At 41.5% G+C, this 24,534-nt stretch overlaps 2 protein-coding genes across 3 annotated transcripts in view; both read left to right on the plus strand.

Annotated features, from left to right (window-relative positions):
- Positions 1 to 17,067, plus strand: part of slc7a2 (solute carrier family 7 member 2) — a 20,463-nt gene extending 3,396 nt beyond the window's left edge. Inside the window, exons 2-13 of one of the 2 annotated variants that reach the window (XM_084353728.1) lie at positions 3,417 to 3,888; positions 6,657 to 7,037; positions 7,117 to 7,272; positions 8,686 to 8,851; positions 8,959 to 9,095; positions 9,170 to 9,392; positions 11,218 to 11,357; positions 13,755 to 13,857; positions 14,358 to 14,569; positions 14,658 to 14,824; positions 14,938 to 15,046; positions 15,843 to 17,067. In XM_084353728.1, the coding sequence (XP_084209854.1) occupies positions 6,668 to 7,037; positions 7,117 to 7,272; positions 8,686 to 8,851; positions 8,959 to 9,095; positions 9,170 to 9,392; positions 11,218 to 11,357; positions 13,755 to 13,857; positions 14,358 to 14,569; positions 14,658 to 14,824; positions 14,938 to 15,046; positions 15,843 to 16,015 (1,956 nt within the window). In that variant the 5' untranslated portion in view covers positions 3,417 to 3,888; positions 6,657 to 6,667 and the 3' untranslated portion in view covers positions 16,016 to 17,067. The remainder of the gene's footprint in view (positions 1 to 3,416; positions 3,889 to 6,656; positions 7,038 to 7,116; positions 7,273 to 8,685; positions 8,852 to 8,958; positions 9,096 to 9,169; positions 9,393 to 11,217; positions 11,358 to 13,754; positions 13,858 to 14,357; positions 14,570 to 14,657; positions 14,825 to 14,937; positions 15,047 to 15,842) is intronic. The other variant, XM_084353729.1, reaches the window with a different exon arrangement.
- A 1,408-nt stretch (positions 17,068 to 18,475) lies between these two features.
- Positions 18,476 to 24,118, plus strand: pdgfrl (platelet-derived growth factor receptor-like). Its single transcript, XM_084353376.1, has 6 exons — positions 18,476 to 18,657; positions 19,443 to 19,716; positions 19,801 to 19,952; positions 21,414 to 21,707; positions 22,195 to 22,331; positions 23,829 to 24,118. The coding sequence occupies exons 1-6, from the start codon at positions 18,603 to 18,605 to the stop codon at positions 24,015 to 24,017; spliced, it is 1,101 nt and encodes a 366-aa protein (XP_084209502.1). The 5' UTR covers positions 18,476 to 18,602; the 3' UTR covers positions 24,018 to 24,118.
- The last annotated feature ends 416 nt before the right edge of the window (positions 24,119 to 24,534 follow it).

A 24,534-nucleotide genomic window follows, 5' to 3' on the forward strand; every position in this document is an offset into this window, starting at 1 on the left:
GTCAAGTTTAGGCACAAAAACATGGCTGGAAGTTGTACCGACATCTCGCTAAAAATATCCAGTGGTTTGACTGTACAAATATTGAAGCACCGTCTCCAACAGTGGTGTCTCGGTCGGCGGCCATCTCGCCTAGTTGTCACTTTTCCCATCATCCCCTCCTCCTCCTTATGACTTGAAAGCCAGCTCATATACATTTAATCAGAACTTGATATGAAACGTATTAGAAGTAGTAACATTTTATTCTTGCGACTGGCCTGAATCTGGTCTTAACATGGGATCGGGGCATTTAGTCTTTATTTGAATGAAACTTTGATATGTATTTAGCCTTTTTTTTCTTAAGACTTCACAAAGGAGATTGGACGTCCTTGTTGTCCATTACCCCAACTGATCAATTGCCCTGTCTTTTATTTGACTTTAGTAGATCCACATAAACTAGTTTTTTTACCCTCCTGGCCCAAAGACTGCTGTTTTTGATCTGGTGGTCTCTAGCTGTCTTGATTTTACTCAGAGCTGTTGTCTGCCTTATCAGTAATTGTTCACTCAAACGTTTCCTGGTGACACCAGTGTTAACTGGAGCGAGCAGTCCCGCTGTCCACAAGGCAAACACCACTCTATCTGTTGACCATACCCACATTTTCGAAGCTAGGTCACTCAGCCATTGGAGGGCAAATGCATTCAATTGGCTTCACAGAATTAGCGCATGTCAACAGTGAGACATGGCGAGCCAGTGACTCCTTTCCATCCTTACCATGGTTACAGTGACTGCCTGCATGTGAAAAAACTCATGGCTTGTTCCAATAGCAAGTATGTTTGTGGTTCAGGAGGACATGATGAGATTATTCCAACTGATGTGTAATCCTCAACTCTCTTAATATATTCACATTTTCAAGTGCTACAAAAAGCATATTAAAGCAGACATAGGGTAATTCATATGACAGTAAATATCCAGCAACAAATACTGTTACATGATAATATGTTTGTTAATTAATTTTTCAAGCTATGTTAGTTTAAGAATCGGATTATTTGATTCACCAGTTTAACTGATCCCCTGCATTTTGCTGCAACAATCTGTGAATTGTTAAGCCATTTTTAAAGAGGTCATATTATGCTAATTTTCAAGTTCATACTTTTATTTGGAGGTCTCAGTAGAATAGGTTTACATACTTTAATTTTCAAAAAACACATTATTTTTCTCATATGGTGCATTGCTGCAGCACCCCTTTATACACTGTCTTAACACTCGCGTTTTAGCTACGGAGTGAGACATCCTGCCTCTGTTCAATCTGTGATGAGAGTTGCACATGCACATTGCTTAAGGGGCAGGATGTAGCCATTCAGAGGCAGAGTAGGGCGGGTCATGCAGAGCAAGGTAGTGTGATCCAAAATAACGCTGCTACAGCTAACCATGGCTGCGGTACAGCCGTATATCTTCCATGATATATAAATATATATTTTTATATGGTGCCTGTTACATAGTGACGCACATAAGTTAGGGAAGTAAAGGCTCGACTTCGAACCAGGCGTTTCAGGCAATGCAGGAGCGGTGTTTTCAGTGTGTGTGTGTGTGTGTGTGTGTGTGTGTGTGGTAAGGGGTAACTCCCTTTGGCGTGGACTTTGGGCTTTTTCTCTTTGCAGACCTTTTACATGCACAAATATATGGAGGACCACCAGTGTCATGGAAATAGTAATAAAGCATTAAACTAATTGTACAATAAAAATGGGCATTAATTAACTAACCCTAACCCTGTTAAATGTTTTTGTAAATCCCTTTTTAATTTGAACTATTTATTGATGGATTAATATTTCATTTGTAAATTCTATTTAGAATTTCTCTTTTTTTTAGCCGATTAAAATATCAAATAATGAATATCTTTGTAATTTGGTCTATTTATTAGTAGGTTAATAAATTAATTTGTGAAGTAATTTATTAATGCCTATTTTTATTGTACAATTAGTGAAATGCTTTATTTCTATTTCCGTGTCACTTGTGGTCCTCAATACAAAATACTACATAGCACAATAATGGAAAGGCAAAAACCCCAAAACCATTTTAAGCAAAAATGTAAAACATTTGCAGGTTCCAGCTTCTTAAATGTGAGGATTTGCTGTTTTTCTTTGTCATTTATGATAGTAAATGGGAGAGTCTTTAGATTTTGGACTGTTGGTTGGACAAAAGAAAAAGACTTTTTGGGCTCTAAGAAATTGTGACAAACAATCTATGGACCAAGTCAATTAATTGCATTAATAAAAAATAATCGACAGATGACTCAATAATGACAGTAGTCCTCAGATGTAGCCCGATTTTGTTCCTCATTGCACTACAACACTTTGTTAAATCACAAATGCTCAAAGATGCTCAAACAAATTCTTCAAATGTTTCTCAGTCTAATGCTCTTCAGTTATTTGACAGGAGCCATATTATCAAGTCACTGCAGTCTTTAAGCTGTATTTGCATTAAATCAGAATGTATTCAGGTCCATTGTGTAGCTAAATGACTGTGTGTGTGTGTGTGTGTGTGTGTGTGTGTGTGTGTGTGTGCGTGTGTGTGTGTGTGTGTGTGTGTGTGTGTGTGTGTGCGTGTGTGCGTGTGTGCATGTGAGTGTGTGTTTAAGACAAACAGCCAGCTAGAACAGTACTGTCTCCTGCCTGTCCACCACTAAGTAAAGCATTGGCTTTTCTCATCAGCATGCAGGTCAGATAATCAGGCCCTTCAGCCAGGGTTTGGTGGGCGATGGGCCATAATACTTGGCTGCTTGGCTGGGTGGACAAACTGAGAGAGAGCTGGCTGTTGTCATGCCACGGAGTCTCTGGTCTGTGGGTTGGACGGTGTTTCTTGCAGCCAGCAGCTGCCACCTTCCCACTGAGGTCTCAAGCTGGTTTGAGCTGGTCTTGGCACAAATTCCATCCACTGACAACGCGACCTTAATTGTAATTCGTAGGTAGTGTTTGATGAAAAAATTTTACTTTCTTCCTCCAAGAGCTCAAACTTGAAGTTGCTGTGGAGATGCCAGGCTTATGGTGGTGTACCGCAGTGACCTGTGCTATTGATTTTGTAATGTTCATGGGTCCAATTGCTCAGGCAACATTGAGCAATACCTGTCTTCCATTAGGAGGACCTAAGCCCCCAGTACTGTAACTCGTCCACCCTTCATTGACCAATCAGCATCCATGCTTTTAGCAGCACTCCTGTGGGCTACGCTGGGTAAACACAAGTGTCTGCCTCAATGTTTGTCAATGTCAGTTGCCTAACCATTTATCAGTAGTCAGTAGGCATCTGGGCAGCTGGGATCTATTTGACCTGAGTGTGCATTAGAAATCACTAAATCTGCCACCAAGATCCTTTCTTTTCTCTTCTCTTCTCTGTCCTGCTGTGTGATCCCAGCATGAGAGTTGATTGTGCAATGCTGTCTCCACAGAGTTGAACTCCACCAAACCTCAAGAATGGAGGTGAAACACCACCCTCCCCACTCCCACCCTCACCCTAATTCCCCGGTTCCCTCCTCCCCTCTTGCATCCCTGCTGGAGGGACGTCACTCCCCAGGCTGCGGCAGGACTGGAGGCTAAGCAGAGGGGCTAGGCGAGGGCAGATCCTATGAAGAAACACTGGGGACAGAGGGGAGGCGTAAAAGCACTGCTCTGCACAGTGCACACAGTGTACATGCCAGCATACGAGTTAGTGTTGAGCACAGTGCTGAAGGAGCGTTTCAAGGCAGCAGTTCATGGGATCACTGGATGTTATTTGACTTTTACCTGTGCTACAAGTGCAGCTGATCTGCTGTGGCTCCCTGCAGAAACCAGCTGGAAGAAAAGCACAGACACTTCCAACAGCCTTTTCTTTTCTGTGTCTGATCTCAGACCTGTCATATCCACACAGTGTCATACTAACAGGTAGGTGCCTGTCTCTAATGAAATAGACAGAATATGTTACCTAAGGGGTTTGTGCATACATTTCCCTAATGCTTTAAGAGTGAACATTTTACTGTAGCTGTGAGTTTTTGCAGAGATCCAACAGGTTCAGTTTAGGATATGACCTACATGTTGCTGTCACTGAACAATGTAAAGTACACATGTATTTCATGTATGAAATAGTTATGCATATTAACATCTGCATACAAATTGCTGCAGTTTCTATCGGCAATTTCTAAAACATTCTTTTTTTACTTGTCAAAATCTGATTTTACTCGCTACTATCTTCACTTTCCATCCACTGTATTCTTGGAGACACTATGAAACAGCCCACATTGTAATGTAAATGAGCTGTCACATCCAAAACTAATTTCTCTTGGTCTTAAAAAAACCCCACTTAAATGGAAATCAATGCATATTTGGACGGTTGTCAGTGTTAATTTACAGTCAAGATAAGCAAAGAAAAAGCCTCAACTTCAAAAGCAAGCCAGAAACTATATGGAGAGCAGACATATTTCATTCATCTTTTATCATATTGTATTCATGCAAATGTTTCAGGCAGGGACCCCAGCAGTCTTACTAATGAAAAGAGACATTTTTAGAGACGAGACAATGAAAACAAAGAAGACAGCACTTTTTAAAAGTAATTAGTAAAGAAAGACACTGGAATGTCTTTATTGTGTTATAGTGCTGCATTCATGGTCCCCTTCATGAATGCAGCTCTTTGAGTACTTAGATCTGCACCATAACCCCAAACAATAGATTTTAATGGGACGCTACTGTAAGAACTTCAGCAGGCTATATCACTCTTGGCAACATTCCTCAAAATGCATGTTGTAGTTTGTTAGGTTAAAATCTCCGCTTAACAGTCTTTACGCAACCTTTGTTCATCCTTACTGGGTTTGCGACTGGCTTTTCAGCATTCTTTTAGAGAACAAGCTGCAAGAGCTGCTGAAAATGCAGCTCAGGTGGAGTTAAATCATCTATGTGTTTATAGACCTGACCTGGTTACATAAGTCAACCTTATGTTGAATGCAGATTTTTTTCCCTCTCTTACGCTGGGATTCCTTCTTTCTCTCTGTCTGCACCTTAAGAAAGTTAGTTCTCCTCAGTCAGGTGTTTTTCAAGGACTGCAGTTATTAAGCCTCTTTGGAAAAAGTCTGATCTGGTTTCCTCCGTAACTAACAACTACGTGCCAATATCAAACTTACCTTATTTAGGAAAGATTGTTGAAAAGGTTGTTTTTTAGCAACTTAATGCTTTCCTGGGGCTAAACAATGTCTTTAATCCCTTTTAGTCTGGATTTCGACCACACCACAGCACAGATACTGCACTTATCAAAGTCTTTAATGACATTTGTCTCAACAGAGATACATAAAAAAAGTGCTTTTGGTGTAGTGGATTTTAATGTTGCATTCCACACAGTTGACCTTAAAGTTCTGATCAACAGACTAGAAAATTGGGTGGGACCCTGTAAGGGTCAAATCATAGGGTCAACACAGGGGCTACTTTGTGTCAATGGGTGATTGTCAATCTGCGTGAACAAGAATCACATGGAGTTCCTCAAGGGTCTTTTCTCAGGCCTCTTCCTTTCAGCAGATTACGAAATATTATGACATCTCCTACCACAAGTCCACACAACACTGTCACCACACGACTACAGTTTCTTATAATCGCTGAATATGTTTTATTAAGTGTGACCTGACCCTGGAAACACTGGTAACAGGTATTGACTATTGCCAACCTTGTGATCAGCAGAGAGTGCCCACTGCTTAAGTCAATGTAGCTGCGGGCAATAATTCATAATTGAGATATAGTTGAAAAGTACCTGAATGCACACAGGGGAAGGTGAACAGAAAATGTAGTTGTGAATAGGAGACAGGACGGGCCAAAATAATTTAAGTATGGAATGTACCAAAGTAGGCTTGGGTGATATCCAAAATCATATTGTTCCACCTAAGTATGGCGACAGACGATATTATCATCACTTGTTCACTCGGTGAGTCCAGCCAAGGGTACAGCGCTGGGTGAGGGATGCTGAGATGAGACTGCAAATTTTTGGTGTTGCCCTGTTAAATTAACAACTGCTTACGGCAATGACGACATCTAGCCTCATTAAACCTTAAATATTGCCAAATAGGCGAGTTGGCATTCTTTGAAACTAAGACCTTCATGTCTGTGTGTTAAAGTAACCTTTATTAATCTCCCAAAGCTGCCACTCCTCGCGCATTTTCTTTTCAAACTAAAAGCCTGAAGATGCCGTAACAGCTGTTCAATATTGTGAAAAATATTGCATATGATGGCAAATATCCCAATATTCGATAATATCTTATATTGGCCCAAGCCTATACCAAAGTTTAAGGCCCACAATAGACAGGATTGTAGTTGGGATATAAATGCATGTACCATCCAGAACCCTCAGGTCATCTGGAACAGGTTTACAAAGTGTTTCCAGGATCAAAACCAAGTAAGGTAAAGCAGCTTTTAGTTCATATGCTCCCCACCTGAAGACAAGCTTCTTGAATACCTGAGGTCTGCTGAAACTACCTTGACACCCTTGTGCTACACACACCTTTACATCTTCTGTACATATTTAGCATATTAAATCAAATAATCCAGTTCAAGTATTTGTTTAAGTTTAAGACCTGGCTCGAAGTAAAAGGTCAGTTGCTTAACACACAGTAAAGTAGACCAGACCCAAAGCTGCAGAGGTATTTTTCACCCTTTTCTTCCCTCTTTCCTTCTGTCAGCAGGTGTCGACATGCTGGAGCACGTTCTGTCATTCGGCCGCTCCTTGGTGCGCAGGAAGGTGGTCGACCTGAGCAGCCTGGAGGACTCAAAGCTGTGCCGCTGCCTGGGAACCGTCGACCTCATCGCCCTCGGGGTGGGCAGCACTCTGGGAGCAGGCGTCTACGTTTTGGCTGGCGAGGTGGCCAAGGGTGACTCAGGCCCCAGCATTGTCATCTCCTTCCTAATTGCTGCCCTGGCCTCGGTCATGGCCGGCCTGTGTTATGCTGAATTTGGTGCACGCGTGCCCAAGACCGGCTCTGCTTACCTTTACAGCTACGTGACTGTAGGAGAGATCTGGGCCTTCATCACTGGTTGGAACCTCATCCTCTCCTATGTGATTGGTGAGCTGTGGACAATCTTTGAAGCACATTTTATGTAAAGAACATGCTGATATTCATGCTGTTTATTGCTTCCTCACAGGTACCTCCTCAGTTGCCAGGGCTTGGAGTGGCACATTTGATGAGATGATAGGAGGACACATAGAGATATTCTGTAAAACCTACTTCAGCATGAACTCTCCTGGTTTGGCTCAGTATCCTGACTTCTTTGCCGTCTGCCTGATACTGCTGCTTTCTGGTAAGGGAGCCAAAAAAAAAGCTGAAAATCATAAAATCCAAGTACATACTACCAACTTTCATGAGACACAGCTGGCATAATCCAATAAAGAGATGGCAGGACATTGGGTAATGATAAGGGTTTAGGAGGCAGTGTGAGTCCACTTCATTTTAAAAATCTACCCAATCATCCTGTTAGTTTCCAGCACCAGCCTGCTTCTCTTTCCCACAGTCGAGCAATCACAGCTGCGCACTGCCCATTACAAGTTTCTTCACAACCTCAGTCCACTGAGAAGCTCCACTGTAGCAGCTGAGGGTTTAATAACTGCAGTAGCTGTTGGTGACCTGGAGAGAACTCTGTATTCATGTCCCGTGGTCAGGATTTAAACTGGGCATGTTTTGGTTAGGTTTCACCTTCATGACCTCCGGGTTGACTCTGAAAACTGTATCATGTGTTGGATCTAATGGGCTGCCAGTACGATGATTACATTAGGTCAGTGTGACCCAGAAACAATCCAATAGTGTTTGGTTGTTTTTAAGAATCACAGATGTAGAACTTATGCAATACCTATCCATCAAAACAGAAAGTCCTGTATTTGGGAATACTAAAAGAAAAATAAGATTTGCAACTATTCCTTTTTTTTTTTACTGCGGTCTGAAACACCACCAATTATTTTCTGTAGAGTTTTTAGACATTTATCCTTTTAAACACACAGTACATATTTTCTGCTGCTAGAGGTCTCAAAATCAAAACCATGAAAACAAAAGGTGAGAAGGCGAGTGGGATCATGGGAGCTGTTGTCATTGTTAAACAACCAACACTGCCAATGAAAATCTAGCAGACGTAACTCACAAACAGGTACTGTGTTAAAGTTTAATGTTTTTAGAATTTATAGCAACAGGCCGACCAAATGAAACAAAAACATGGGAATAATGGATAACTAAATTATATATTTATATATACTGTACGTGTCTATATACATTTACATATATATATATACATATACTGTATATATATATATTGCATATATAAAAAGTTTGAGACATTTTAATTTGGGAATGTTACGTATTATATCTTTAACAAATTCTGTCATGGATTTGATTATTAGATACAGATTTTCAGCACTCTAACTTGCTGAAGTTCATGTATTCATGTACCCTCAGAATAAAATGCAATAATATAAGTAAAAACTTCAGTGGTCCTTGTCCTGGACTTTATCTAGCCCCATCATAAGGTCAATAATATAATTTGTCCAATATTTGGTTAATAAACAAATATTCACGCTGCCTGTTTATATACAGTTTGTAGAAAGTGTTAGCATGCTAACATGCTAAACTAAGATGGTGACCATGCTTTCACTAAAATTCTTACATGTTGCACCTTTTAAACTAGAACAAACCTCACAATACTGTACTGATCCCATTGCCTTTCCAGGACTCCTGTCGTTTGGTGTGAAGGAGTCAGCCTGGGTCAATAAGGTCTTCACTTCAATCAACGTGCTCGTGCTCTTGTTCGTCATCATCTCTGGCTTCGTAAAAGGAGATACAGAGAACTGGAAGATATCAGAAGAATCCCTTGTAAATGTCACCATCATTACAAGGTGATTTATTCATTTGTTAGCTGTTATTTCTTTTCTATGTGTGACTCGCTAACGTAGTACTAGTACTGGCAGCAGTGGCCAATGAAATGACAGTCTCTATGTTTCAGGAACTTGTCAGCGACGGCCAACGTGAGCAGTGATTACGGAGCTGGAGGATTTATGCCGTACGGCTTCAGTGGGACTTTAGCTGGAGCCGCCACCTGCTTTTATGCTTTTGTTGGATTCGACTGCATTGCAACTACAGGTGAGCACCAGATAGGTTGTGATTTAAATCCATCAAAGCAGGTTGTTAAGATATTGTGTGTCTGTGTGTGACAGGTGAGGAGGTGAAGAACCCTCAGAGGGCCATTCCCATCGGCATCGTGGTGTCACTGACCGTGTGTTTCCTGGCGTATTTTGGCGTGTCAGCTGCACTCACGCTGATGATGCCCTACTACCTGCTGGATGAGAAGAGCCCTCTGCCCATGGCCTTTGAATATGTGGGCTGGGGCCCTGCTAAATATGTGGTCGCTGCAGGTTCACTGTGTGCCCTCTCCACCAGGTAACCACTGGATTTGCTTTCTTAAAATAAGTTGAGCACAAAATATCAATATTTCTGGTAGATGAGAGCATTTTGGATTTACTGTATCTGAGTCAGCTGAATTTATAATATGACTTTAATTTGTGATACATTGCATCGATGCATTCTGTAAATGGGTGATAATGGTGAATGAGATCTGGTCAAAAATGATGACCATATCTCTATCTGTGTCTTGTTATTGGATTGATTCCTGTTGCTTAATGGGGCAAAGTGGGTGCTTATTCCTCTCTGCTTTCAGACACCTGCAATTCTTTGTTATAATCTATTAATAAGGATTTATAAGGTGGGCAAGTTTGTCTCAAAACAATATATTGGTGTGACTTAATTCTGTCTTTCTTCCCTGGAGGTTTGCTTTACCAGTGCCTCCTTCAGTAGTCACCAACTAACTTACCCCATGATCTGAATTCATGTGCATATTATCAATTTTGACTTGAACCAGTTACGTTTTTGATAAGTCAGCGCCTGCAATTCATGTTGAGACTGTTAATTTGGAGTCCACCCTTTGCCAGCAATAGACCATATTCACCTGGCGGCCATTGACCTCTGACATCACGCTCAGGGTGGGAAGCAAAAAAAATGTTATGCTGCTGTGGTCTTATAAATGTAAGAAATCTGAAAAATCATTATCATTTCACCACTTCCCCTCTGATCAGCAACTGAAAAGTAGTGGATGGTGAAAATCCAGATGATAAAGGATGGAAGGTAAAACAACATGTTTTATTCATCCAGACATGTCAGATTTTCACAATCCATCATCCTTTCAGTTGCTAATCCATCAGAAGTGGTAAAATGATGACGATCTGTCAGTTTCCGTACATTTATATGACATGAAACCTTGAACACAGCAGTACGACATTTGAGCTTCCCACCCTGAGTGTGATGTCAGAGGAAAATGACCGCCATGTGAATATGGTCTTATTTCTGCCAGATGTTGAAGCCCTTTAACACACATTTTGGTGCTTTTATATGTTTGGACTAAATGTTTACACTCCTGGGAAATGTAATTTCTCAAGGGCCTCTAAAAACCCTTTATATCCAACTCCAATACAATCTATTGCACAACTGTATCCTGTCCATTTAAGTTAATAGAAATGATTAAAAGAAAATGATGACATGGGATAGCGTGCCAACAGGAAAGAAAGACACTCATAGACCATATTCACACGGTGGCCATTTTCCCTCTGACATCATGCTCAAGGTGGGAAGCTTAAATGCTTGGATAATGTTATGCTACTGTGTTCCAGGTTTCAAGTCGTATAAACGTAGGATCTAACAAATTGTTATCGTAATGTTAGGAATGCTAGGAAGCTGTTGAATGCTAACATTCAACATGCTAACAGCCGTTAACTAACACTAACTAGGTACAGGTTATTAAATATGTTGTTTTACCTTGAAATATGACCCGATGTCCCTCCAGATTTTCACTGTCCATCATCTTTTCAGTTGCTGATCAACTGGAAAGTGGTAAATTAATGACAAAATGTCAGATTCCCTACATTTATATGACATGAAACCTGGAACACAGCAGCATTACATTATCCCAACATTCGAGCTTCCCACCCTGAGTGACGACAGAGGAAAATGGCTGCCATGTTGATATGGTCTTTTGACTGTAATCATGCTCTGAAGCTTTGTTGATGTGATTGTGTGTGTGTGTGTGTGTGTGTGTGTGTGTGTGTGTGTGTGCGTGCGTGCGTGCGTGCGTGCGTGTGTGTGTGTGTGCGTGTGTGTGTTTGGAGCTCTTGACTAACGTGTTGGTCTTGCATGTCTCTGCTGTCTCATGCAGTCTGCTGGGCTCCATTTTCCCTATGCCTCGTGTAATCTATGCTATGGCAGAGGATGGGGTGCTTTTCAAAGTCTTAGCCCGAATCAATCCTAAGACGAAGACCCCACTTATTGCCACTATGACCTCCGGTGTAGTAGCAGGTGAGAGCCGGAGAGAGTCCAGTGAGATCACTTCCGCTAATCTTTCTCCACTAATCAACTGTGAAAGACGCACTTCTATACACACCGTGTTCTTTCACAGTTGTGCTGGTGTCATGTTTTCTTTCCCAGGGTGCCCTGAACTTAACCATGACCCCTCTTCTCCCTAGCCTGTTGGGCTCCATGTTCCCTCTGCCGCGCATTCTCTTTGCCATGGCACGAGACGGTATTCTGTTCAAATTTATGTCCAAAGTGAGTAAGCGCCAGTCGCCCGTGGCTGCCACCATGGCGGCAGGTACCGTTGCTGGTAAGATCCCGAAACAAGGACTCAACTGTCATGGGGTTGTATCGTGGACTTGTTTGGGGTTTTTAATCTGTGCACATTGGTGGTGCTTGGTGATGACTGCATGTTAAAGTTGGTGATGGTGTTTCCAAAAGCATGTAAGAAAACATTACACACATCATTAAGGCTGATAAGTTCATGGACATTGTTTTAATTTTAAGAATTATGTGTTCACTGCTTTAGTCCATCAGGCTTTTAGCCACATTTCTAATCCTGAATGGCGCTCAGTAGAGCGCATACCTCCGCCAAGGCCCTACAGTTCCCTTTCATACTCACTCATAGTTAGCAGCCACATAGATATGTCTGAATTTTTCATCAAGATACATGCATTATTCCCTGAGAAGTTTACAAAAATGTTTAAAAACACCCAATCCTGCAACGTTAAAGAAAGGGAGAAAGAATTCCTGGACCTGTCTCTACACCAAAAGTTAATGGGGTCTATTTTGGGCGGGGACCCATCCTCCAGGACGACACAGCTCCTGGCCAATAAACAGTCGAGCGCATAACCCCCAGTAAAACTCAGCGTATTGACTGGAAACAAGGGGAAAATGCTAGCTTGGCTCTAAGTAGAGGTGGACAATCTGATGATTTTAAATCATAATCATCCTTGGAGGCATTTCAATTCATTTTGAGGTAAATTCAAAGAAATTTCAAATAGTGTTACCTTCCATTTCTTCTAAAGAAATTCAAACAATTGGCCTTTGGGGACTGGTGTGGTGCTGATACAATAAATTTTAAAGGGTGACCTGCTACACTACATCCACCCTCCCAGAGCCCCCAGAACTGGTAGAACTGGGCAGGGGAGCTTTATATTTGTTTTAACGTGTTGCGGGGACCAGCAGAGATTAAAAAAAACAAAACACTCTGTGTTTGAACTGTGCTGCTGAGATCAGCTCCATACCAGAGTCTGGTGCTGAGATACAAGACAGGGAACGCCACAGTGTATCTCACATCAAACGACACTCGGTGTGGAGACGATTACAGCTGTCAGCCCAGGAAACATTTAGCTCCTTTGTGTCTTTTTATTGTGAAAACAAGTCTGCATGAAATTTAATTTGCATCTGTTCGTGTCCATGTGCTTTTGTGGGATGGTGCATCTGAAGAAAACAGCTTTTCCATGTATTATTGCAAGAATATTATTGTTACACTGCTGTATGTGGGTGTCAATGAATGTCGTCATTATGGCTGCATGATATAAAAACTCTTATTGCAATTACTCTGACAGATATCGCCATATGATTCACGATTAGTGGGAATGACCATTTTTGCATCACAATTGAAAGAATTATTAAAATCATGATGATGTGAGATTTGTTGGGGTCTGCACCAAACAAACATGTTTTCTTATATCTGGAGCACATTTGTAGGCCAGGACGTCTCTGCAGCACTGCAGCACTTCATTATTCTGCTGTTTGTCACATATTTGACCTTCAATAACAAAATAAAACAAACAAATAGCAGCTTTCTTTGATTTGGATATTACATTTGACCAAACTATGATATCGATAATATTTTCAATTTATTATGACGGTATCGAAGACCTGAGGGGATTTGTTTTTTTTCTCTGGTTATCTATTTTCTAATTCTGATCTAACTTATTTCCTCTCCTCTGTCTATGACTTGAGGAGACCTGGTGAAAATAAAGGTTTTGCCAGGATAAACTTACAGATCCTTACTTTTTTTTTTCATCTGTGAAAACAGATTTTTCTTTTTTCTTTTCTTCACCCGAGAAAAACGTATACTTTTCCACTTGGTTTCATGCATGAGAAAACATTGTTTTCCTCCAGGAATTTGTTTGTTTCCCCTGTTTTCACAGATGAAATAAATAGTTAAGGAAAGATTATCCTGGCAAACCTTTTTTTCGCCGGGTCTCAAGACATAAACAGGAGAGAAACATCTTGCAACAACTTGCCCCTCAGGTCTTCCATACACAGGCCTAGTTTTCATGTATTTTGCTAAAAATGATGTTACCACTAATCAGTAGTGATCCTATTTATATTTGTCTAAATGTTATTTTAAAAAGTGTTTGTGTTAACTGTGTGTTTTGCCGTTCACAGCCATCATGGCGTTCTTGTTTGACCTCAAAGCGCTGGTTGACATGATGTCCATTGGGACACTGCTGGCCTACTCGCTGGTCGCTGTGTGTGTACTGATTCTCAGGTGGGTACATTTATAAATATTGCTCGAAACAAATCTTATTTGTGCAACATTGTGAAACAGCTTCCGTTATAGCCTTTCCATAAACCCACAGGTATGATTACCCCGTCGGTGTAACACACGCCTCATGTTATTGCATCACACTGGTGATGTAAGTGCTGTGAATGCTCCCATTGACTGAATGTGAAGTGGCTGCTTGAGTGATTCAAAGTGTTTACTCAAGTTTTCTGCACTTGCTTAACTCTGGACCTTCTGTACACCTCGGCTGGTTGCACAAAGGTGACTCATCACCACAGCCGCAGTTAACACAGACACAGTGTTTTCTCCCTGGTTTAATCTGGAGTTATAGGCCTTGGTTGTTTTATAAAGTAAAAGAGAAGGTATTACAATGAAAGTGGTTTGTAACGGATGTACACAGGTGGCATTTTTAGAAACCTATAAAACAGAACATTTCATTTGTTGACCTGTAGTCACATGCAGACTTGATGCCTCTGTGTTTCCAGGTACCAGCCAGATGGAAGCCTGGAGGGGCGTTCAGGCACCACTGAGAAGGACTACCTGTCCTCTGGGGGGGACGAGTCTGACCTCACAGAGTCCGAGTCTCATCTTAACATGCTGAAGGGTGGCAACTCCAGCCTTCAGGCCGTCCTTCACCCTCCTGCCTCACCCTCTGAGCATTCCTCCAGCGTGGTCAACATGTCCATCGGTGTGCTCGGTAAGCACGCCAGGTTCGAACCTTTTCCTCTTTTTTTTTATGAATTACCGTAAGATGTGAGAATTAAGTGTGTGTTTTCAAAACGCAGTGCTGGTAGTGTGTGTGCTCAGCTATCTGACCACCTACCACATCGGCTCCATCCTCCGTATGGAGGTGTGGATCCTGGCATCGCTGTCCATGTGTCTGCTCATCTTCAGCGGCTGCGTCTTCATGGTGTGCAGGCAGCCTCAGACGAGCAAGAAGGTCTCCTTCATGGTGCGTGGAAGCTCAATAAGTCCAACATTTTCATGCCAAGTCCTGCATTATGGAATGAGAACGATTCAATATGAATAAATTGAGGTTCGATTTTGTGCTTGTTGCCATCACAGGTCCCTCTTCTGCCTTTTCTGCCCATTCTGAGCGTATTTGTCAATATTTACCTCATGGTGCAGCTGAGTGGAGACACATGGATACGTTTCTCTGTGTGGATGGCTGTGGGTGAGTGTCTTTAAACTGCCTGTCTGATAAATTACAAACTGCCACAACCCATTCTGAATATTTCATGGAACAGTTTCAGACATTTTGGTAGATGTGCTTATTGCCTTTTTTGTCTGGAGTTGAGGAGAACATCAGCACCGTTCTCATGTGTATGAAGCTAACGTGGAGATGATTAGCTTAGCTTAGCTTAGCGTAAAGGCTGGAAACAAGGGGAAACAGCTTGCCTGGCGTCGTCCAGAGGTGCTCTGTGTTTGTCAAGAGCAGTGACTTCCTGGCATCTTGTTTGTCAGCGTGAGGTTCCCAGGCAACATGTCACTGCTCCCAGCCAAGAAATGCTTCTACACACAACCCCTCGATACCCCACAACATGTTGTCACACTTTGATTTTTGTTCAAATTAAGCAAAGAAGATGTAACATGTTAATAAGTGAGCTTTGGAGGTGCTGGTGGCAGGGTATGGTTGATTGTTATAGTTAAATAAAACTAAACTACAAAAAACATTTTAATTAATTGAAATAACATTAAAAACTAGACTTAATAAAAAACTGAAATGATATTGTGTACTAACAAAACTAACTAAATAAAATACAAATATAGAAGAAATGTCTTTTGTTGACATCTTTGTCTATTTTGTCTACATACAAATGTTATCATTATGACCTTTAACAGGCAGATATGAGAGCGGGTCTAATCTTCTCATTTAATTCCCAGCAAGAGAGCAAATATTTCCCAAGTTTTGTTGCTTAGCCAGTATTTTAGATTTTTTTGCATTTCATGTCTGTTCCCTCATTTTTCAGGCTTCTTGATCTACTTTGGCTACGGCATGTGGCACAGTGAGGAGCGCCAGCGCCTTCTCCAGGGTCCTTCAAACGGCAGCAGCAGCACCAGGAAACACAACAAGAGCAGCGGGGACGCTGGAGAAAAAGACCAGGAGAGTTACATCTGCCAAGAAAAGACCAGCCAGTTTTAAAGTTTACCAGTCTGTGCACAGACTCTGTGAGGCGGCAGATGCACAGAGCAGCTCTGCCTTGACGTTCACACAGCCTCACCACGGTGTGCCTCAGACACAAGAACACTCAGTCTACGTCAGTATTGTTTATCAGATGACCACATGATGGGGCGCCGCTCTGTCACTGTGATGGCAGCACATCCTGTAGGACAGCACGGAGGCAGAATGGGAAAGGACAGGTAACACACTGGAGAGTGATGTCGAAGCAGTCAGCGCAAGACTGCAGCAAAGCTTTTCTGTTTCACACAGTTTGTCTATTCTGTTCATTTTTACATTTGTACAGGTGGGTTTTTGAATGTAAAGTTGGAAATAATGAATGGATGGATATTACTAGATTTTGATACAACAGTTATGTACTAGTATTAAAAGTAACGTTAGTTTGTGGTAAAAGAGCTCAGTGCCCTTTTTGTGTACAACGCTGAAAAGGACCAACGCTAGGATAAAAAATGTGTCGATCATGAAGTTGAAATAGATTTTAGAATTATTTGGTGCATAACTGTTTTACATGCATGTATGTGGAGTTATGATATCTGTATAAAGATCATAAAGACGCTGCCTCATTTAGACCAATGTGTACGCTATGTTCGATAGTTCTGTAGGCACTTAACATGACATGACTCGACTCAATTCACTGTATATGTCAGATGTCAGACACCTGAAAGTAGGTCATGTGCTGGTGGAAAGTTTTAGGCTCCTGTAGGTGTTAAGTAACAGATCATATCATTCTTTGTTGTAGTTATTGAGGTCACTTTTTTACTTTTGTTTGTCTACGAGCTGTTACAGACTGAATATGAAGATTATCTGACACAGGACTTTTCTCAAAAATTGTTTGTACAATAGTTTCTTTTTCCACTCTATCAGGTAATGACAGGTTTTATTTTCTCATTTGTCTTCATGGAGTTATTCTCTGTAAACCGGACCACTTGACAAGTAACTACAAGTGAAAGTATTACGTAATAAAAGGTTGGTCTGTGCCACATCATTGAAATGAACTTGGCGTTCATCCAGGTTTATCCTTGTGTGTTTAGTGTCTTTCTTCAACCACAGGAGTCTGTGTTGCCCTAAAACCATTTTGAAGAGGCTTTTTCTTCTGAACTTCATGAAGATTCAGTACCAACATTCTTCCCTCTGGGCTTTTAGGGGCCACCCTTTCCTTCTTGTACTATGAGTTGTAAGGCTCGGTGCCCTCCAGTTTTCTGTCTGATCTTTCACCCACAAAGCCAGTGTTTTACACCGTCTGGTCCAACAGTGTTCAAGAGGTCCAGTACTGAAGCTGAAGGTGTTGGTGATGAATTTGATCAGGTGCACTGATGAGTGCAGTGCAACAGTTTAAATCAACGTGGTGGAACAAATTCGAGCTCGTCTCAGCAGGAGTATGGTCGATACCTCTACATTAACAGTGGGTAGTCTTCTAGTGAGGTCACACAATAAAGTACCTAGAAGTAACCGTGATGTCATGATGTAGTATCACTCGTAACTGCACAAACAAAAACAATAAATGTATTTTCCAGTAAGACTGTGTTTGGTGTTTCATTTATTCTATTGTTATGGTCTGTGAGTTAGCGTTATAGCTGAAAAATAAAACTATTTCAGTCAGACCATGAATCAAAGCGGGACTAGCTCAGTTTTAATGTAGATGGCGCCACCATGTGGCCATTTACAAATAATGTTATGTTCTCGCTCTTAACTCTGAAACTGGAGACATTTTTGGTCCAGTATACTTACAGTGTCAAAAGTAGAAGTACCTGGTTTGCAGAAAATGTCTCATGTGGCTAATGATTTATTATCTATGACATTATTAGATTGTTAACGCTGATGCAGGTCACAACACAGATCTGGAAGTCATGAATTGAAAGTGATTAACAGGGTTGGAAAGATAAGAATTTAAGGTTCTGCAGCACCAACCTGTCTTCATATAATAGACTTTTATAATCTTTGCTGTTGTTTGTGAATTCTTGGGTAATTTGTAATCTTACATCTTTGGGTTTCAAACAGGTTTTAAGAAATAGTCCACTGGTCTAACATCGTACTCCTATGACACTGTTGGACTCATGACGCACAGTTTAAAAACAAATGATTAAAATCAATACAGCAGAACCAGAGATATCACATTTTTAACACACATTCTTCTTCCTTTTCAAACCCTTGTGCCTACATTACCCACAATGCAACATAGCCACTTAGTGACATCACTGGAGTTTGTCAGATTACATGCAGCTTCCTCTGGAGCCACAAAAGTCTTAAGACTACTCTTTTCACATATGCAGTGGCACTCCCCAGGACCTGTAAACATATGTTAATTCATAGAATGGGTGGAGTTACCCTTTAAATGGCACAGTGCTCCACACTCCAGCAGAGGGCTCTATAGTACGTATCTCCGCTCTTCAACTCTGAGGAGAGAGAGTAAACAGAAGGGTTATTTTCCCTCTTCCTCTCAGTCTGTGAGGAGGATGGAGCTGGAAATCTGAACCAAGAAGCTGGAGCCTGCAGAGTTCCAGTGAAGCTCCGGGACTGAACCAGACCTCCCTGCAGAGGCCGTCAGAACACTATGAAGCTCTGGTTTGTGCTTTGCCTGGCACTGTTCTGGGTGGAGATCCAAAATGGTGAGTAAAGCCTCCATCTTCACATTTGTCTTGTAGATTTATGATGAAGTTGATTTAATCGTGGGAACTTGGATTGGGAGCAGAGAGAGCATTAGATAATCTGAGGTTGGCTGGGGGCTCCGGTCTTTGTGATGGGTGTAGAATGAAAGACAGATTCACCAAGAAGTAAATCTCCCATCTGGCAAAGACAAACACTTTATTCATTTGTCAATCGTTTAATCTTTCCTCAGTGACACACTGCAACCGATCTGCTGTGTATGAGTTTTCTGTAAAGCATGTAAATTGTAAAAGCTTCAGAGCTGCATGAAGTTCTGTGAGTTTTTGTAAAGTATTCCTGCAGACCAACTCAAACCAGCTGCATCTGGTGGAGGCATGCAACAGGCGTTTCCAATTAAATCGCCTTTACTGCTGACCTTTCCTTCGAGTCCTCATTAATGCTTCACTGAAGAACAGAACAACAAACCTCTCAAGGTCCACGGACTGATTATTTTGTTCTTGTCTCTAATGCTTTGTGTGTTCTGTGCCCACTGAGAAATACAGCTGAAACAGAGAGCAAGCTCTGGACATTTTGTGCCAGTTGTAGGGATTTAACACTTCCTGTTCAACTGTTGTCACAGCTGGAGGAAACACACAGAGTAGCAGTAGAGATGAGTCTGGACTCTGCTGTTTCTTCAGAGAATTAGGCCACAGTACACGAACAGACGATTTTGTGACTTTGTTATCTTTAATATTCTTGCCCCTCTCGTCCCTCTCACCCTGCTTCCTCTGTGCCTGTGTGTTACCAGGTGCCTGCCAACAAGTCAAGCGGAGAAAAGACGTAGGAGAGAACCGCATCCGGCCTGGAGGGAAACGTGTGAAGATAAGACACCCCAAACTAAAAGATGGAGGAGTTAAAGGCCAGTCCCTGTTGACCCAGGTTTTAGATAAGGGACGCTTTGTTCGCCTGGGCCAGAGCACGACTCTGACTCCTGGGAAGAACATGGAGCTGCGCTGCAAAGGCAACGCCATCGGTTGGTCCTACCCGACCTACCTGGACACCTTCAATGACTCACGCCTCAGGTGCTGGAGGCAGACATAAGTTTTTCGTCGCACTATAAGTTGAAATGAATGTGAAAAACTCATGTTTTTGTTTCCCGCCTCCAGCATCAGGCAGAGTGACAAGTACAGTCAGCTGATCCTGACGTCGCCCTCTGCTGCTGACACAGGGCCCTACAGCTGCTGGGTGATAGTGTGTGACGGCACCGAGTGTGAGAAGGACCACGAACGCGCATATGTGTCATACATCTACTTCACAGGTGAGTAAAAAGGATACAGTGACTGATGACTGTGTAATGAGGACAGTGTCCCTCAGAGTGATGGACCCACAGAGAATTATTACGCAATAATGAAGGTCCACTCAGCTCTATGGACTGTTTTTATTAATTTAATTGTATTTGTTTATTCTATAGGGGCAGAGCAAGTAAATGAACATCAGTATAAAATACACAATGTAAACATGCCAGAGTTAGCAAGAATGCTAATTTAGGTCTGTAGCCTCCAGGCTGGTAACAGAAGAGGTAACATAACACAATTAAAAAATGAGCAAAATACATTTAACATGTCCATTTAGAAATGATCAAAGCTCTGGTTTTTTTTCCAAGCCATTGTTTCAGTTGAGTCATTTTAATGTCTTTCAGCTGTTTTGGTTTTGCGTTTAGTGGAAATCTGTTGTTTGTCTAATCCTGCTGACAAACCAACCAACAAACAAATGGACATGGGCGAAAACATAACCTCCTTGGCGAAGGAAATAAAAGCTCTGGTAAACCAAATCTACCCTTCCCATAACAAAGTGAACTTGGAGGAGCATTGAGCAGCTAAAGAGTCAGATATTTCCCTCGGGAGTTGGTGGACACTGAAAAAATTGCTAAAAGATGAGCATATTTTGGACTTTTTTTGCCGAGTTGCCAGAAAAAACGACTCCAAATGAATTAAATTTGTTCACATATCAGCTTTAAGGTGATCATACTGTTTGTGGGTGTCGTGTTCATAGTTTGTTTCTGAAATGTAAATTAATTCACTTAATTTAAAGCATCATTATGTAGAAATTGGCACCTTGTGGGATTTGGCGCCCCCCACAGTTTCTGAGTGGAACACCACTGTCGTAAATACAAATCCCAGGTCTGTAACAATTTGTCAGCTGTAATGTAGGTGCTAACTACAAACAAGACTTGTACGTTGAAGTAAACATGTATGTAACGCTGTGATCCTACACTCCCACTGAAGTCAGTGCAGAAACAAGTGATGGGGGGCGGAGTGGCTGAGACAGAGACACCATTCATCCAATTCATACAAGACTCTGTACCATCAACATGATGTTGAAGCTGTTATTTTAACGTCAAAAAGTTACATAATGTTGCTTTAAATAGTGTTTATCAGTGGTTGGAGTCTGGTTTGGATCTCTGTGGCACTAAGTTGACCCACCTTGCTGTCGAGCATCTGCATTCAGGCATTTTATTAAACTATTAATTAGCCATCAAGCTATAAACACAACTCCTTTAAAAAGCTTTTTAACTTAAGTGCTCTGCCTTCTTTATTAACCATTCATAATGTCATTAGTGACTATTGATACCCCCAGTGTTTTATTGAAAAGTAATGCTATGATCTATCATAAGTGAGCTGGTCAGGGTTTAATGTCTTACACTCATTTAGGTGTATTTCTGAGGGCATCTGAACCTTATTCACAGTGTTCAATGCCGCACATTTGTCCCTCTGAACAGACAAAGACAACCTCTTCGTCCCCTCTGCCATCCACTTTGAGATCGTGTACCTGCGGCCCGACAGGCCTGCTGTGGTGCCCTGTCCTGTGACTGACCCACAGGCCAAGGTCTCCCTGCACAGAGAAGTCCCTCCAGAGGAGATCACAGCCAATAGTACGCTGGTGACCTACGACCCCACCAAGGGCTTCGTCCTGCAGAACCCCAGCCCCGAGCATCAGGGAGTCTTCTACTGCAAGGCCGTGACCAGAGGCACCCCGCAGATCTCCACCAAGTACCAGCTGCTCTATGTGGAGGGTAAGGATGAAACAATCACAACACAAGTGCAGCATCAGTAACCATTTTCCTGTCAAACATAACCACAGTGCTCATCACCTTATTGATTCACAGTGGCACTGTGAGAGGCGTTTCCAGAGTCATGAATCAAGTGCCCGTTACTCTGCTTCATCAGCTTCCAGGAAAAGGTTTTCAAAAGCCTTCTCGCTCCTCACGGCTGAGCTCAGTTTATGTGGACGCCGGCCAGCTGAAATGGAAACACAGTCTGGACTGATGAAGTGGAAATAGTGTGTGGTTTAGTTAGAATTAAGCTCCCATGGCATGTTTGACTGGCACATGGAGAAAAATAGAGTGTAGACTGGTGATGGTGATGGATATGGTTTAACTGTTTCAATACTACAACACTTCATCTGTAATGTCCTACATTTGATCTGATGAACTGCTCACCTTCACCACGTCTCATGGAGATATTTGGTAATACGTATTGTTTACTGTCTCTTGTTTACAGTTCCTAGTGGACCACCATTTGTGAGCCTCGATGCCTCTCCCGAGTCTGTGAGAGGAGGAGACAACGTCAATGTGACCTGCACAGTGCTGGGGGAGCCAGAGGTGGACGTGAGCTACACCTGGTCTTATCCTGGTCAGGTAAGAGGAACACTGGCCTGAAAACCAAAAGTCAAACCTGATTCAGGATCAGCATCATCAACAACAGCCAGCGGTCTTGTGTTTATACGGGTCAGCTCAATAAAAAATGTCCTGCCAGAGGAATTTATTTTGTAGCCAGGAGAAATTAAACAAAACTACACACTATAAAACTATGATTTAAAGGGGAAGGACTCTAATACATTCAGCATTAATCAAAAAATAGTCTCAATTGTGACACTTTTCAGTTTCAGTTACTAAAAACATCTGCTAATGCAGGGCTGCCCAAAGTTGGCCCACCATAAGGTTTGATTTGTCTCTAGAGAAAAAAATAATAACACAACACAATAGACATTTGCTTTTGGCCTGTGGTCCACCATTACATTCCCCTGTTTTAATGCATTTCTGTTTATACACTGTGATCAATTTATTATTAAAATGACAAAAAAGTAGGGTGTCAATAAGTAAGATGATATAAAATAATCATTAAAGCTGCAATATGTAAGGATTGGCCACCTGTCAAATTCATACTACTAATAGAGGGCAACATATGGCCAGAGTAACCGCTAACTGCTGCTAACTGTAGCTGCCTTAGCTAGTTATGTAGCTGAGTTAGCCCGGCAGCTAGCAGTTCAGACTGGGAGCTTTGGCACCCGGGAGGTGTGTTTACACCGCTAGTACAGGAGCTTTGGACCAGGACAGGCCGGGGGTAGCTGTTAAGCATGCTAACCTCAGTAGATACCTCTGCAACACAGTACATAGACATCAAAACGCCAAAACTGCTATTTATTCACATTCTTTTGAGGTTAATTTTGAAGGTTTCAACTAAAATCCGTACATACTGCCCTTTTATATGTACCAGCTGATAATTATGTCTTATGACTGTCAATTATTTTAATTATTCTGTCTTTTCTGTCTTTAAATGCAGAAGGAAATGAATGGATCCTTTAAAAAAAATTCAAATGAACTCTTTATTTCATATACGTATTGATTCATTATTATTTGAAAAACTGTGAGATAGAATATGGTATAAGTCCATTTTGTAAATTTATTTAAAGACAGAATGATGAAATAATCATCACATTTAATGATTGTTCAGAAAGATGTTTTTTCATCATCAGTGTATGTAATTAATCAAATTATATACATATAAAAACGTCTTCTCAAAAAATCCAGAATAAATGAAGAGACATTTTTATTAATTTCTTCAGTTGAACAGCTGGACACAAGATGTCTCCTGCTTCACTGAACATTCCAGTGCATTTGCACAGAAGGTTTCAGGTTTTCACATTACATGATGATGTCATGAATTCCTCCTGGTACACGTGTTAAACTGAGATTTAAGATCGCTGAGAAACTTTCCGCCTTCAGCAGATGAGTGTGAAAACAAACTCCAACACCCAAGTGATGTAATAATAAGAGCACATTTTTAATTCAATGTGTCAATTACCACCAACAGATAACATAATGACAATAAACCATGTTTGTTTTGTTGTTAAGGACCGCCGTCCAGTTCACATCCACACCTCCTGGAGGCTGGTTAACAGAGGGATGGGCCACACCACGCGGGTCTCCCAGAGCGTCATGACTATAGAAGACATGGAGACCATCGACTTTGGAAACTACGTCTGTAAAGCCAAGAACCAGCACGGTGAGACGATTGTGACGACCGACATTATCTTCAAATAGCCTACCAGAGAGAGGAGATGAAATCGACATGTATATATACATAAAAATGGATGTATTTTTAGATTGCAGATTGTGGAAACATAATAAAGATTTGCTCCATCTTTTGTCGAAAAGTTTACTTTCAAAACTACAAATGTTTTTTTTTTGCAGCTGGAAAGTTTTTAAGTCCCTTTTAACTGAACAGGGAACAAAAAGAAGCTGTAATTGTGCAGAGTCACGACCCTCCTCTGGCTAAAAGCTGTGAGGAGAGGATTAATTTTGCAGCAGGACAAAGAACCCAAACATGAATCCAAACTATCAAGTCAAGGAGTGCCGACCTGCAGGGACCAGACGCCAGGTCTACTGAGCATCTCTCAGATCATGTGATAAAAGAAAAGCAAAGCTGAATCCTAACATGCTTTGCGAGGCGCTCTACAGGAGTGTGGGTTTAATCTAGACTCTTAATGTCTGCAGAAGGTTGCAGAATGGATGCCAGAGAGAAAGCTAAAATTAAAGCAAATGTTATATTTATCAAATA

This window comes from Pagrus pagrus, assembly GCF_965226575.1.
Source record: "Pagrus pagrus genome assembly, chromosome: 5".
Taxonomy (NCBI): Eukaryota; Metazoa; Chordata; class Actinopteri; order Spariformes; family Sparidae; genus Pagrus; species Pagrus pagrus.

Excerpts from the sequence above, each read along its gene's own strand:
- pdgfrl (XM_084353376.1), top strand. The coding sequence starts at position 18,603 with ATGAAGCTCTGGTTTGTGCTTTGCCTGGCACTGTTCTGGGTGGAGATC. Across the intron at positions 21,708-22,194 it reads CCAGCTGCTCTATGTGGAGG|TTCCTAGTGGACCACCATTT; the intron begins GTAAGGATGAAA and ends TCTTGTTTACAG. Across the intron at positions 22,332-23,828 it reads CCTGGTCTTATCCTGGTCAG|GACCGCCGTCCAGTTCACAT; the intron begins GTAAGAGGAACA and ends TTTGTTGTTAAG.